The sequence below is a fragment of the Augochlora pura genome, chromosome 6 (assembly GCF_028453695.1).
Source record: "Augochlora pura isolate Apur16 chromosome 6, APUR_v2.2.1, whole genome shotgun sequence".
Classification (NCBI taxonomy): Eukaryota; Metazoa; Arthropoda; class Insecta; order Hymenoptera; family Halictidae; genus Augochlora; species Augochlora pura.
The window spans coordinates 10,657,712-10,673,417 of record NC_135777.1 but is presented as its reverse complement, the minus strand read 5'-3'; the positions used below and the strand labels follow the sequence as shown (position 1 = coordinate 10,673,417).

Genomic DNA, 15,706 nt, shown 5'->3' with positions numbered 1-15,706 from the left:
AGTAAAACTAAAATTGCATTAAAATGAATTTAGGGATATTGTTACATTATTATTAACTAATAAAAATTGAAATACGGGAAGAAAACAAATCAGAAAAATGATTAAGAGGCGCCATATTTAAAAGCATTGATAATAAAACATTTAGATAAGTCATGTGTACCTCAATAAAATCAATACAATTGTGTCATGAATCTACATAGAGATTGCGAGCAATCTACGCGAGAAACTCAATCTTCGTTGAGAAGACCGATGGATTGTCAAAGCTGACCATCGCCATAGCCATTCGGTTGTTTCAACGACTTTTATTTTATAGAAATAACAAGAGAAAATTTATATGCTAGAACTTCGACCAATTATCCGAATTCAAAATTGATAGCTAATTTCTTTTAATTTTCGATAAATTTTTAATACAAAAGTAGGTGATAAGTTAAGGTTTAATCGAGGCCCTTCCACAGTTTCATCGACATTACACGGAAAAATTAGAAATCTGGTTCAGTTAGCCGAGGTTTTATTTTACAGAGGTATGTACGTCACAGGATTAGCATAAGAAGAAGGAAGAAACGATACAGTAAGAAAGAAATATGAAACTATGAAATGGAATTGCGTCAGGATGTGTCACCAGCTGGGGGCAAGTTTAATCGGGAAAGTCGAAACTCGGATCAACGATAACGGGGACGAAGCTTTTACGCTTTCAAAAAGTGCTGGATTTCGTAATGGACCCCCGGCAATAATTACACTTACGAGCTCGCACGCTCCATCGGAAGATCGTACGGATAACGCGAGCAAACAAGATTATTTACTCGGACGCGACGGTGGAAGCGTTGGGAAAACATCGCTCGAGAAGATTGCGTAGGCGGTTTAACCTCGACATTGTCGCGCGATTCCCATAGCTTCCGGCTGTTTACGTGTAAATACTCGGCGAACGCCAGAAGCAATAGACCCCGAGCTCGGAACGCTTCGGATACCGGTCTTCGAACAACAGAATCAAGGTCTTTGGAGAAGAGAACCCATTCTGGATAAAGAACGCGATGCGTAGCAGCGACGAAAACAGTGACCGTTCGTAGAGCCGACGATGTTACTTTACTCTTGTTATTGTAAACAAGAACGCGTCATCGAATACTTGACTAGCCGACGCGACGCGCGCAAGCTCCGTTACATTACTTACGAAAGGCGAAAACAAGTGTAGCAACAATCGTCTATTTGTTTACGCCAAGTCGTACTCGACAACGAACTCGTGATCCTTGCTTTTCCGAGTTGCAAAGTGTCGCAAATAGGATAATAAAATATCGTGGTTAATTGAGTTTAAAAAAAGTGAAAACAACTGTCAGTGAGTAACGACGACGAGCGATTGGCGACGGTCGACCTGACAGTATTTTGTGAAGTCGTTAACGTAGAACAGTGGATCAGCTGGTTAGCCGTGGACTCGGCACCGTGATGGCACCACGCTGCCAACCGCGTTCGTTCGCGTCGATAAAGTTGATCGATTGTCACTCTTTCCGTCGGCGAACGTCTCTGGTGACTGCGTTACGCTCGCCGTATCATTCCGAGTTCGGGAAGTCAAAAATAAAATGTTCATTCTATTTTGTTCTATTCGTCTCGTTGGACAAACTATAGAATACAGGAAAGCATGCTTCGCATAACCTGCGGATGAAATCGACACTTTCGGTCGGTAGGTCGCAGCGCGAAAGGAAACTCGCTTCGCGAGCGTTCAACCTTGAACGAAAGCGACAGCGCGCGGTTCGCAGAATCGTAAAACCGCGGTCGCTCAACTTCCTCTCCGAGGAGAATCTTCGACCGCGATCGAATTGCCACAATGCAGAACTCGATAAGAATGTAGATGATTTTTTATTTGACTGGACATTTATCCAATAGCGTCGAGTAAAATTGTATTCGTTAGTGTTTATCTCATCTGCCATCTGAATTAAATGAAAATAATTATCGTTAAAATTGATGTAACTTGAACATAACAATAAAGCTTTGGAGCTGAAACTATTATCGCAGTTTGTGTACATAATGTTGAAGAGAATTGGGTACGATTTGCCGACGCAACCTTCTTTTCATGAAACGAAAATAGATTTAATGACAATATAAGCCAACCAAATTGACCGGGTTGATCAAATCGACCGATTGTTGACTTTGAACAATTAACAATCTCTTATCTCTTATCTTTTATATCCGTGAGACAAAGGTCAGTTTTTAAAAATATAAGAAATCTCAATCGATATATGAGATAGCAAGCATATAGGCCCTTTCTACAGTACGACGTTGTCCGATTTTACAGTAAACTAACGGCAAAATGTTCAAGAAAGTGAATATGTTAAGGATGTAAGGATTGTTTCGATTATTATTTCCCGTTTCATGTTCAACGCATCAAAATCTGTCGTGTATCGTTGATTGTTTGAACAGCTGCAATTGAAAGCACGCTCTATCATTCTTATGAAATATTCTACAACTACGGTCTGAAACGTTTTTGCTTAGGAAAACTACACGCTTATGACAAGAATTGATCGCAATCATTATTGATCTTTTTCAAATCTGTATATCTATGTCAGAAAAAGAATAATCCATATCGCTGCTGGTATCATCTTGTATTCGCTTATTAAGGATGATAATGAGGATAGAAGTCGATATCGCGATAAGACAAAGGAGATAGTCTGTCAATAAAACTAGAGAAATCGGGAGGAATCCGGTAGTCAGAGATCATTCGCAATTCGTTGTTCGCGCGTCCATTCGACGAAATACGCCATGGCCTTTGAGATTCGACTGGTATGTCTGTTCGTTGCTGCGTTCGGTTTTCTGGACGCGAGCGTCGCCGTTCCCATCTCCGATCGGTAAGCGTTCCACCTGCCTCGTGTTATTTGAATAGGCAATATTAACCCCTTGAACTACGATACCTTCCACATTACGGTGACTAGCGCTTATATGTCCTTAATATTTTCCTTAGTAGGACCAGGTAATTCTTGTTTCTTTCATTGTCTTTATGTACTTTTGTTTCTCGACTTTGATAACAAAAAAATTTAATCTGATTTCGATTTAGAAAAAATTAATAATGTTCATATTTAGTAGATCTTACAGGGAATCTTTATCACGAGTCTGACTCGCTATTATAGTGCAAGGGGTTAAAACACGAAGTGAATTCGCGGAACAACCCATAACGGTCGGATTGTTTGCGTTTACAGAGATCAGGATAATGAGATCGCGCTCTTCGATGACCTGAGCTCAAACATCAACACAATCTTTGACGAGATGCTCCCGTCAGTACGGGAAATGATTATAAAAGATGGGTTGGATCCCCTGAAAATGAAGGACATTCGTCACGAACTGGTATCTATTTTTGTGCTGCTCGATGTATCGTTGTCGATGCATAGTACGTCTCCAGTATGATATAACGTCCAAAGCATTTGATTTTTCTTTATGATAGCCAATCGCTACCCTTTTCATTCTCCAATAACTTTTACTTCAATGTAATACCTAGAATTCTACGTAAATTTCTCATTTTCAAATTATTCTTTTTAGAACAAATCTTCTACATTATCAACCTATTACTTGAATTACGTACTACACTTTGTTGATTTTTTATTTACCTCCATAGTTGCTTTAAAACGCTCTGCTATCAAGGGTAATTACAATCTAAACTCAATCACCTATAAATTTCTTCGAGATCACTACACTGGCTTCCTTTCTCCTATTTTTCTGCAATATTCTTTTCTGTACTTTGTGTTATGTGCTCTTGTCTGCTTTACTTCGTCGTGTCAAGGATCAAAGTGTAGATATTCATACATAATTACTAGACTGCGGAACTTTATGCAAAATAGAAATTTCGAAAATGGTTGTAAGAGACAGAAGTTCAGTAGAAATAATTTGTTTATTTCAATAATGTTGTAAGTTGAAAGTGGTATCATAATATTATGAAATTCTTCTTGCTTTTATCATATTTGCATAACATCCGCAAATAATAATTATATTTGTAACGTAATAATGACATCTTTCTTATTCATGCGTATGATTTTACAAAAGACACATTCATCGCAGCGTAATTCTTTGCGGATTGCTTTCAGAAAGGAATAATCAGCCACGATGGAGTGCTACAGTTGACCAAAGGCTGGATGCAAGGAATGTCTCAGGTGGGCCGCAGCGGCGATGTGATTCTAACTTACGGTGATAGGAAGATAACAATAGACGCTCAGCTGGAACTCAATGTTATGGATGTAAGATTCGATACACTTGGATTATCGAGGTGACAGGTGTTCATCTCGAGTAAGATAACATCTCGATAAGAACAACAATTTTATTGTTATCTCTGTTTTTCGAATCTTCAGCTCGCTTACGACTACTACTTCAAATACTCGTTAATCTCGCGAAAGGGTACCTTCCGCGCCTCCATGAACAACGTAAATATGCGGCTGTTGCTCAGCGTAGACCTGAACAGTTACAAGATCGAACTCGGCTCGCTCCAGGTCGTTTCCGTCGGGTAATTATCGTTTGCGATTATGTCGCATAATCGCGTTCGACCAGGTGTTTTCTCAAATCTGTTTCCTCGCGTTTCAGCAAAATGGCCGTAAAGCTTGAGGGCCACGTCCTCGATAAGGTGTTGAACGCTGCGATCAAGGCTTTCCTTGGTGTGTTCCGGAAAGAGGTGGTCGGCACGATAGAGCAACAAGGTTACGAAGTGATGAAAAAGCTTGTGGAGAGAATCAACGCTAAAATCCCGAAGCCCGATCTCGATGGTCGCGCGATAACCTACAACAGCGATATGGTGGATAACATACCAACTTTCTTCGAGTTTCATCTTGTGTAGTTCAGAGATCGGATCTCGTCGTCCTGGTCTCCCCTTCACGTACAACGAACCAATAAATAATTCCCGATGAAACTTTCGAAACGCATTCTCATTTAATTTAATTTATTTTATTTACTTATACACGTAAAAATCCAGTTTATGGGTTTCACATGGCAAATATGTCTACTTTGTCATAATTGTAGTTAACGTTATATCTTAATAAGTAGAATGACGTCCTGAAGGGCGGTTGACCTAACAAATCGAAAAGCAGCATTGGAGTTGACAAGTAAGATGACGTTGGGATTATTGATCAAGCCATAGACAACTCTTTCTACTAATATGATGACATTTAAACGAACAAACTGTTCCCGTCGCATTGACGATCCGCGCGTGTTCTCCGTTATCGATCGCGGTATATCCTACGCCCTGCGCCTAATATCCTGCGCCCTGCACTCTACATCCTACGATTTGCTTCCTGTTGTTTTGCGAATTCGCGAGTGGATTTCGCCGAGATGTTACGGGGACAATCAGGATCAGAGTTAGGCGAGAGAATACATATGTATAGACTTCGACGGCTCTGTGAAGGAGCAGAAAGGCGTAGACGTCGATAGAAGGCAAGGATGCGTAGTCAGCACGTCGGTAGACCTTGGTTGCTACAGGTCACGCAGGAGTCGGCAGGCAACGCGGGCGCATCGAGCGGATCGGACGCAAGGTGGTTGAGCCTCGAACGTATCGAATCGCGAAAGGTCGAGCAGATGGGAGCCGTGCTGGACTGGGCCGAGCCGAGCCGAACCGAAAACGCTCGAAACGGTCGACTACCATCCCAGCCGGCTCCGCATAGCAAGTCGCAACGGCTGATATGCAGCGTTGCGTCGCTTAGCACGTGAATTCGATGGGAACGGACGTCGCGCGCGCAGGACTGAAGCAGTCCGCGCGCGGAAACGACCGTTTCACGCGTGTAGATCAGTAAGTTGAGAAGTCGCGTGCGAGTCCTTGTAGTTTTTCTAAGCAAAATGCGAAGCGGTCGCGTCTTGTAGGTACGAGGGAAGCGCAAAGAGGAAAAGACATCGGGTATAGTAGGAGCTGCCGAGCCGAGCGGAGCCGCGCCGAGCGGCGCGGCGTGACGCGGGTCGAGCGATAGGCTGCGAGGAGACGAAGGTCTCGGTTCAGCTCGGCTCCGCTCGACACGGCTCGGCTCGGCCCGGCTCGGCTCGGCTCGGCTTTGGTTTCGAAGAAGCGATCGCGAAGCGAGCAGCAGGAAAGCCCGGTGCGGATCGCAAGCGGTGACGAGCGGTGACGAGCGGTGGCGTGCGGGTCGAGCCGAGCGGAACCGAGCGGAGCCGAAGCCGAAGCTGAAACCGTGGGCAAAAGTGAAGGAAGGCAGGGACTCGAGCTCGCTCGCCGTGGAAACGCTAGCTGACGACGAACAAGCGGACGGCCGAGAAGGTGCGCGTGTCGTCTAGTAATAATTCAGGCTGGTGTCGTTTCGGTCCGTCGACGCGACCGCAGGCCAACCTACGGCAACGAACACGAAGACGGCGACAACGACGCGGCGACGGCGACGGCTACACGAGGGGGCAGCCACGGTCCGAGCGGAAAACAAGGCCGAGACTGCGAGCGAGTTCGAGACCGACAGCGGATCGAAACCAAAGTGGCGAGCAAAGTCGAGACCGAAACTGAGTCCGCTTTCGAGTCTGAGTTCGGGTCCGAGCAGATCGTTTAAAGCGGGTGCGCGTCTTCCCGGCTGAACGCGCGCGTGTACCGGCCGTGTATGGACGGCGGCACGCGTGCACGAGTCGAGGAGGAAAAAGCCCTGGATTCGTCTCGCCTGCGATCCTCCGCTCGGCTCGGTTTCGCGAGCTCCTCCTCGGCCAGCAGCTCTCGTATCGCCAGGCGCAAGAGAAAGAAGAGGAGGCGGCAGCAGCGACGAAACAGTAACGTCGACGACGAAGACGAACTCGTCGTCGTCGTTGCCGGTGGCGGTGATAGCGGCGAAACAACCACCGACGCGATTCCCGCGTTCGAACTCTCGCAACAGCTCCAGCAACAACAACTACTGCCGGCAGGAGAGGCGTCGATTCCCAACGAGGAATCGAGCAAGCAGTCGTCGAAAAATCGGTCCTCGCACAACACCAACGAGTCTCAACGAATCGTATCCAGAGGAGGAAGCGGCTCGCGCGCGGCTGCCTCCTCCATCAGCTCCGGCATCACGCTTCTCAACCGTCGACAAGCCAACAAGCGATCGTCCAGGAGATGCAACGCGAGCGCTCGTAGGAACGCGATGACGATGGATCTCCAGAGACTGATCACCGAGGTGCACGCCAGGCCTGCGATCTGGGACCAGAAGAACGTCAACTACCACAATCGCGACGTCATCCAGAAGATGTGGCGGGAGATCGCGAGGGTTTGCGAGGTCTCCAGTGAGTACACTCCGCGCCTCGCTCTCACTCTTCTCTATTCTCTCTTCTTTCTCGGAGAGGTACGCGCGCGCCTGCGTCGACCCACACTCTCTCTCTCTCTTTCCCTCTCCTTTCCCTCTCTTTCGTTCTCCGTTCCGCGCGCTTGCTTTTCCATCCAACCCTCTCCCTTTTTTTACGGGTATGCGTTACCTCTCCCCTCTGCTAGCCCCTGCGCTAGGCCGTTGGCGGCGACGGCAGGGGCGGCGGGCGACGCACACGCCCGTCCCCTCTGTTCTGCAACTTTTAATTGATCGATTTGCTCTAGGCTCGAGTCGAGAATCGAGCCGAGTCCGGTCGAATCGAGTCGTTTGAACGCCGATCCCGACGAGAGCAAGCTGCAACATCGATAACAGGCAACGAGCACGCCGCTGTTATTCGGTTTGGCTCGCGCTCCGCGCGAGGTCGCGCTTCGTTCTGCTTGGCATCACGAAAATCGAAAGATCTGTCGCGTCGATCAAATTTTCTTTCTTCGTCGAATGGAATGAGAACTGGGATGAAAAGAATTCCGTTAATCGAGAGTCAAAAGCAGTCGGAAGCGAGCCGACCGGGGGGGGGGGGGGGGGGGGGGGCGTGCACGGAAACGCCTGCGCGTCGGCCACGAAATTAACCTGGCATTCGTTCGATCGATAGACGGTAGCGGTCCGCGAGCTCGCGACTACTCGTGTGGGTCGCGTGGTTCGCTGGCCGTGGGAACAAGAGACGAGGGACGAGTGACGAGAGACGCGAGACGAGTAATCGAATTAGTCGCGGACAAATGGAAGGGAGCAGGGTGCGCTGCCGAATGTTCCCCCGGTTCGAACGGGATATAGATTAACGGGAGAATCGTTTGTTGGTTTTGCAGCGGATGTCGCGAAATCGAAATGGAAACACTTGCGGGACAACTTTCGCAACGAACTGAAGAAGACTTATCGAGGGAAATGCGAGGGTGGCGGCATCGAGCACGATTCCAAGTGGGTTTGGTTCAAGAGTCTGTTCTTTTTGCGGGACCAAATGAACTCCCGGGTGATCGGTTGCGCCCTTTCGCAGAAATGCTCGGCGATCCTTCGATGCTCGCCGGAAGGGACGCAGATCGAGCCGCAGATCGACATTCTCGAGGGCCATGAGGAGGCCCAGTTCGACGACCTGGACGGCGACTCTTGCCAGTCTTTGCTTTCGAACGACGACGGTCTTCATCATGTTATGCCGCCGCCGAAACTCAACAAGATCGGCAGAAAGAGGAGCCTGGTGAACGTGTTGGACAACGATTACTGCGAGATCGATCGAGAACGGTACGAGTCCTTGCAGAAGAGATTGGGCGTGTCCCAGGAAGAGGAGCTGGACGACACCTACCACTTCCTGATGAGCGTTCGAAACCCTCTTAAGAGTCTGCCACTCGACAGACAAATGTTCGTCAGATTAAAGATCCAGGAGCTCGTCTACAACGAGATCAATTCGCAGAATCTGCAAAATCGAACGATGTACGACATCTCTCAGGACGTGAAACCTTTGAGGGTGTCCGGGCCCGCCGTTGGGTCCGGAGTAGGTCCCGGTCCTGGCCCGGGCGGAGGAGGAGGAGGCGGGAATCCCGGAATGTCTATCGACGGGCCCGAACAGTCTGGAACTGGCGATGTTGCCTCTCACTACCCAGCGTCGATGCTTCATAATTCCGCGTCAGAGGGCTCCGCTCACGATACCCTCTTTGGTTAATTTAATTTACCTTCGAATTCTAAGCCGTGAGAATTATTATATAATTTTATTAATAGAAAATAAACGATCGTATTTTTTCAGTACGTAGCTCGTCTGCAACTTCACCCCGCGTCTGCTAATTCTTCCCCATTCCTATCGGGACAGCAGCCGTCTCGTCGATTCCATTTACTACGGGCGAACGAGCCGCGATATCGTCTCCTCACCGCGACAGCCTCGCACGTAGCGTCTTCGGTATCGCCGTCGAATTACCGATACTTTCTCCAAAACGGTATGGCAATTACGATAAGTCGTCTTTGCGATCAAAGTTGACTCGTTCGGTTCTTCCGAGGCGTCGATGCCGGTCTAGAGTTCTCGAACGTACAACAGAGCACAGTTTCGATCCGATAGCCGATAAACGGATCCACCGAACACTGAACACGAGGCAAACTGACGCTGCGGCGCCTACGTCGCGCACAGTTTCTACTGCAGAGTCTCGAACTCGAAACAATGGTAGGGCCTGGCGCGTGTACCGTGCGTCTGTCGCGTTGGGACGCATATTCAACCGATATTTCTGTATATAGGGTCAGCATTGTATGCTTCGCGGCGAGATAAAGTCGTTGAAACGGAGTTTGCACCAGTTTCCTGGGTGTTTGCCAACCGCTTGTACGTCGCGGTTATTGGATATCGAAGAAACGACTGACAGTCCGTCCGTTTTGAATTTAATTAAACCAGGTTATTGGGTAGACGAGGGATTGTTCGGATGAAGGGATCGCCACGGATCGGAACGGCTTTGAAGCGGAGCGGTGCGAAGCGACGCAACGCGGAGTAAAGTAGCGATCGAAGCGGCACGGTGTCGACCACCGAACCATTCTTATCGTCGCACGCGATAGCGTCGCTGGGAACGATCGATCGGCAGATTAGAACCCATCGAGCGATTACACGAGCGAGCGGGCGCATCTTCGAGAACCGGAAGAGAGTAGAAGACGGCGCGGTGCGGAGAGCTGCTCGATGCGGCGCCGCGCCGACTTGATTTTCCTTTTTCTTGGCCGTTCCCCTGCTCTCCATGGTTCGTAAGCGAAATAACGAGGTAACTTTTCGTTCACATAGAAAAGCCGGCCGTCGTCTAGACGGGATGCGCTATATTTGCACGGTATATTGCACCGGTTGAATAGCTTGTTCGAAAGTCTGCTTGGTAGTCGGCTCGACGGACCACTTGGTTTTTCCATACAAAGAGGATTAGCATCGGTCCTCTTACTCTTTTTTCCTCCACGTCCCCTGTTTCCCCCCTTAATTCTTACTCTTTCTTTCTCTCTCTCTCTCTTTCTCTCCTCCGTTCGCCATGCACGGTTCACTCCCGTAAACGCGTTGTTTTCATCTTCGTCTTATTGTTTGCCAACCAACCATAGCTTCGCGATTCTTTTGGTCGTTGTCGTCGCCGTTGTTCTTCCATCGTTTGCGCTACTCTCGCATCTCGTGTCTCGCACGCGTTTCGAAATATTCGCGGAAAAACTTCCGGATTGAAAACTACAATACACGAGATAGGAATTTTCCTCTATCCACAACCCTCTTTCAATTGTTCGCGTCCCCCTCCGCGAAGAGAAATTGTTTCTTCGTAGTCTGGGACTTTGCGTTCGATAGCGTGCGCGGAAAGTTATCGACAAAATTGGAGAGTACAAAGTGCTTTTGCTCGGGAATACAAAGGAATCGACCAACCGCCGCGTCGGAACCGTAGAAACTCATTTTCACAGATCTCGCGGCGTACCGCTGGCGCAGAACGGGGAACGCGAGTCGTTTCGCAGCTGACACTCGCGAGACTGGAGGCGCGGGAGCGAGCGAGCGGAATCGGAGCTCGCCGAACGGAGAGGGCGAACGAGAGAAATGGACGGAGAAACAGGAACGAAACTCTCCGAGTCGACTAGCTTCGCCTCGCCTCGCTAAAGTTTCTCGCAAGTCCCCGGTTCGCCGCGATCTATATGCCAGTAATTAAAGTCGGAGACCGCGACAAACGACGCGAGGTCGAGGATTAATCGTGTGCGCTGAAAATTTATCATTCCTTCGCTCGTTTATTCCGACCGGTGAATCTGGTCGAATCGAGACCAATTGCGACAAGCGAATTCATCGCACGCGTACGAGTTCCTTATAAGGTAACGTTCTCTCGGCACCTTTTTGTAATTTCGCAATACTTGCACAAGCGAATGCTGCAAGAATCATCGACCACGACCTCCGTATCAACGGTCGCCCCATCAACGATTCTTTGAAATCGGCCACAAGCGGATGCGGATCAACCGTTCGCACTCGAATAGACAAACTCTTACATTATTTCTGAAAGAAATTTTTGCGTTGTTCATATTTATATCTCATGTGTTGTTACAAATGTAAATAAATGTAGGAGCAAGCGGGGTTGATATCATACGAACAGAGTGAGAAAAATGTAAATGGTATTATAGCCTTGAGAGAATATCTTGTTTTGGAATTAACGTAGCTTCGAGCGCAAAGCGTTAACTTTTACCGCGATAAGAAATCGGAGCACGGTTGAAATCTTCATTAATTTCCACGCGGAGGGCGGAGCGGTAAGTGCGGCGGGTCGAGGCATGGTGACGCATAACGACAAACGCCACGGCCAACCTGTAAAACGTGTTTGCACAGTCACTTTGAAAACGGTGTTGGTAGCGAGACTGAACAATGTTTGTGCGAATCGTTGCGTCGAGGAGAAAGTTCAAAATCGCGGAAGTTTGTACAAACCTGTCGAGCTGGTGGAGCGAGGGGAGTGGTCCGCGGGCCGTATCGACGATGGTCGCTTCGGCGCGATGGGTCGGAATATTTTGGTCGCGCACGGCGGAACCTGCTGGTTTGGTTTGGTTGGCGAGAGTGGGTGAGTGATCGTGTTCGCGAAATCACGGGTCGAGCGACGGGCAGGACAGGCGAGCAATCGAGCGTTGGCTGCGCAAGCACAGCCAAACCTGGTTCGACGTTCGAGAGATCTGGCAACATGGTTTGAGCAAACGCGTGTACGCGACCGAACGCTGTCGGAGGCAGTGGCTCTTCGTCGGTCGTGGAGCGTGGTCATTCACGGCGTGTTCGTATTTCGTATCGCTTGGTGGATCTCAAGTCTGCCTTCAATACTTGGTGCGTCACGACACAACTCGACTCGACTCGAGTCGGCTTGATTGGAGTCAGTTTGGTTCGGAGGCTACTTGGCGGTAGCTCGTAATTATATTCTGACTGGACGCGTCTACGCGACAACAAACGACCGTGGCGGCGAATCGGTGGATCACGAGCAGCATGGCGAGCCCGGATTTGGTCGGCTACACGCATGACTTTCTCACCGAGTTCATTCAACTGTATCGAAGTTTCCCCTGCTTGTGGCAGGTCAGGTACAAGGGGTACAAGGACAGGCTGCTCCGGAACCGCGCTTATGACGCCCTCGTACAGAAGCTCAGAGAGGTGAATCCGGTTGCGGACAAAGAGACCGTCATTAGAAAGATCAACACACTTCGGACAGCGTTCAGGCGGGAATACAAGAAGGTGCGGAGCTCCCAGAGAATGATCAAGAACCCGCGTATGCGGTACAGATCGTCCTTGTGGTACTACGATATTCTGAAGTTCGTCGCCGAACAGAACGAGGGTTCTTCGCCGGAGGATGATCGGGAAATGGTTAAGAATCCGACAGTCCCCGTGGATGGCTATCACGAGCCAATGGTACGATCTCGATAATCTCAAGAGACATTTGTCCCCCAGATTGCTCCGAAACGATCGAAACGACGACGAGTTCGTTTCTTCGGTCGCGTCGTTGTCGTCGAATGATACATCTTCGACACCGCATTCTTACGACATACGATCGAGTCCCTTTCTCTCTTTCTCCCACCGTCTGAATTTTCCTCTCTCCCGCCCTCTCGTAATTTCTCGCTGTCTCCGGTCTGTTCGTTTTGCTCGTTCTCCCCGCCGCTCCTCGTCGTTCGTTGCCTCTCCCGCTATCTCGCTCTCTTTCTCTTCGGAGACCTTTATCGATCCGGAACCTGGTCGCCGAGCAGTACGCGTTGCAGGAAATTACGCTCAAATCGGAAACCGGACAAAGACGTTCGCTTTTAGCCCGGATTCCGTGCCGCGAGAACGATGCGTCCGCGTAATCGTGTTCTCCCGAGTCTCGCGGCATCATTTCCACGGTGAGGAAAGCGAATGCGACGCGATGCGACGCGTTGCAACGCGACTCGACGTGGCATGGCGCTGTGTGACGTGGGGCGACGAACGACGAGCGACAAGCTGCGACGAGAGACGACGGCACACGACGCATTGCGTCGGATGGCAAACGATCGAGGCGCATCGCGCGTCGCTCAACGCGTCTAGTCGATGAAGTTTCAAGACAACACGCACATACTCGATAATATCTCGACAGGCTGGCCAGAGCATCTCTGAAACTCTCTTCGTAGATACCCGCTATGAAATTCTTGATTTCCTAATTGCAGATGTAATATAAAGTATTTTTTTAATAATAATATTTTTTTTTATAAACGGGAACAAGAACCTGTGTTACAAAAATAGGACATTTAGTCGCATGAGTAGCAAATTAAGCGAAATAAAGAAAAAAAAAACAGAACAACAAAAGAAACATACGATAGGTGATACGAAAAAGAAAATAATGTTAGGAATCGTAGGTATCTACGTACGTACGACACAGAGTGGGATTTTTCATATTGGCCCTAGACAAGACCGATTTGTTTCCGTTGTCCACCATTCAGCGTATTCGTACAGGTCTCGACTCATTCATTGCTCTGCTTTCTCCGTACAGTTTGTCCAGGCCGACGTGGACAAGATCGAACCACCGTCCCCGGTGCCTTCGCGGGAACCCAGTCCGGAGCCTACCTTCCAGCCGGTGATCCTAGAGACTGAGGGATCGTACGCGAGGAGGATCTCGTCGTCCGTGTCCGGCGTGGATGTGTTCAAGAGGAAGCTCCAGCAAGAGAACTACCCAGATCGCCCCGTGAAAGAGCCTACGCGCGAAATGTCTCCGAGACCGTTCGCCACTTGCGTCACCGACGACGAGTTCGACACGTTCGGTCGCTATGTTGCCAACAAATTGAGAAAATCGATGCCCCGGCAAAGCATCATCGCTGAAAAGATGATCGCCGATGTTCTTCTGAGAGCGAACCTGGGCACCCTGGACGAAACCACCTCTCTCACGGAAAAAGTACCCTCTCGTTGCTTCCTGGTAATGGGCGATCGTTGAATGTTCCCGATCGTCACCATCGATAATTCTATATATCGTTTCCATTGTAACACTTCTGTATACTGTATACAGTTCTGTGTCGTGTATACTATTTTACCGTTGTTATTCGTTTGCGCGACCCTCGCATTTACGCGCTCCGCACACGCTCACATGTTGCATGTACGCGCGGACGTATAACGTATAGTTCGTAGGGCATAACAGGGATGGCCGATTCTGCTCGATTCTGAAAGTATCGAACAATTTTTTTACGAAATCGATTATTTTATATTGTTCCTGTTTCAACGGAGAATAGGGCATAACCACATTCTCTCACCTACTGTTCTGCACATCTCGATTTACTATATTATTTTTCGCACTGCTGGCTATTTATAGCATTTTGTAGACGCCTGTAGTAATCACATGGTGATAGAAAGAAAGAGAGAGAAAGATATGGAAAATACCGATCTTGTCGATTCTTTAATTTTTCTTAGAAATAACCGATTCCAATGTATTGACATTCTATAAAAATAGATTTTTGAGTATCGAGTCTTTCTACCGGAATCGTCCATCTTCATAGTGTACAGGACATAGGATATATCCCGTTTTGGGATTCGTGCAACGTTCTCGTTGACGGCGACGCGAGAAGGAGCAAGAAACCACACTTTGCGCGAACTCGTGCGCAACTACGGCCGAGTCCAGGTCGCAGTGCGGACAAACGGAAACTGGCGATCAGCCAATCAAAGCGACCTTTCCTCCGCGTATATGGACAACCGGCGAACCGCATCGAGTACTCTTTCTTTCCGAATGGAGAAGTCGCCGTCGTTTATTTATCCAAAAGCGACCGCGATCGATCTTCTTGATCGAATGCGTACTAGATTCAGTACGAAAGACGCAAAGTCAACGCGCCGGAACTTTCTGTTTGGTTCTTCGCCGTCGAGAAAGTTTGCGTCAAGATTTTGCGTAAGGTAATTCACTCCCTTATTGCCGCTGCAAGTTGCTCCAAACTTTTGCAATAACGGTTTCGTTGATGCAATCGATCGGTTGGCGCTTATTGCCCCGAAAGCGTCTTACGATTTACGATTTACAATTTACCACGACAACCGAGACTGCTCGTCAGCTTTTACTCGAGAAAAAGTTTCGTCAGGGAAAGTTGCGTAGGACAAACACATCGTTGACTCATAGATTGTGTCGCCCTCCTATATGTATGTATGTATATTGCCTGCAGGCGCATATAAGTATGTACGATGCACGACCGCTACGATGCTCGGTCAAAATAAACGCCGATATCGAAATAAAATGCTGTTTTCTTGTTACAATGCTATCGCGTTTAGTACCCGGCGTCGTTGTTCTTTCCTCCCCAGTTCATTATTCTTCGCAACCGCGTTGCACGACGGGAGGGGCGATAGCGTCCGCGAGTGAAAGATTAATTGTTCTTCTAGTTCGACGAACAACGAGGAATTGTTTCATCCATTCTTGGGCCAACAATGTGTACCGTATATTTGGATCCAGACCCAGCCGAAGACGAGGTGGCCGAGTGGTTAAGGCGTTGGACTGCTAATCCAATGTGCTCTGCACGCGTGGGTTCGAATCCCATCCTCGTCG

The 15,706-nt window shown here is 48.6% G+C and overlaps 3 protein-coding genes and 1 non-coding gene across 4 annotated transcripts; all 4 read left to right on the top strand.

Annotated features, from left to right (window-relative positions):
- The first annotated feature begins 2,660 nt into the window (after positions 1 to 2,660).
- LOC144471452 (uncharacterized) lies at positions 2,661 to 4,895 on the top strand. Its single transcript, XM_078183497.1, has 5 exons — positions 2,661 to 2,831; positions 3,180 to 3,324; positions 4,059 to 4,208; positions 4,320 to 4,471; positions 4,549 to 4,895. The coding sequence occupies exons 1-5, from the start codon at positions 2,746 to 2,748 to the stop codon at positions 4,796 to 4,798; spliced, it is 783 nt and encodes a 260-aa protein (XP_078039623.1). The 5' UTR covers positions 2,661 to 2,745; the 3' UTR covers positions 4,799 to 4,895.
- A 1,113-nt stretch (positions 4,896 to 6,008) lies between these two features.
- Positions 6,009 to 9,005, top strand: LOC144471450 (uncharacterized). Its single transcript, XM_078183495.1, has 2 exons — positions 6,009 to 7,197; positions 8,078 to 9,005. The coding sequence occupies exons 1-2, from the start codon at positions 6,549 to 6,551 to the stop codon at positions 8,920 to 8,922; spliced, it is 1,494 nt and encodes a 497-aa protein (XP_078039621.1). The 5' UTR covers positions 6,009 to 6,548; the 3' UTR covers positions 8,923 to 9,005.
- Positions 9,006 to 11,186: 2,181 nt separating this feature from the next.
- Positions 11,187 to 15,354, top strand: LOC144470867 (uncharacterized). The gene is made up of 2 exons (XM_078182444.1): positions 11,187 to 12,600; positions 13,688 to 15,354. The coding sequence occupies exons 1-2, from the start codon at positions 12,184 to 12,186 to the stop codon at positions 14,123 to 14,125; spliced, it is 855 nt and encodes a 284-aa protein (XP_078038570.1). The 5' UTR covers positions 11,187 to 12,183; the 3' UTR covers positions 14,126 to 15,354.
- Positions 15,355 to 15,624: 270 nt separating this feature from the next.
- Trnas-gcu (transfer RNA serine (anticodon GCU)) lies at positions 15,625 to 15,706 on the top strand. Its single transcript has one exon. It is a non-coding gene; the product is annotated as a tRNA-Ser (tRNA).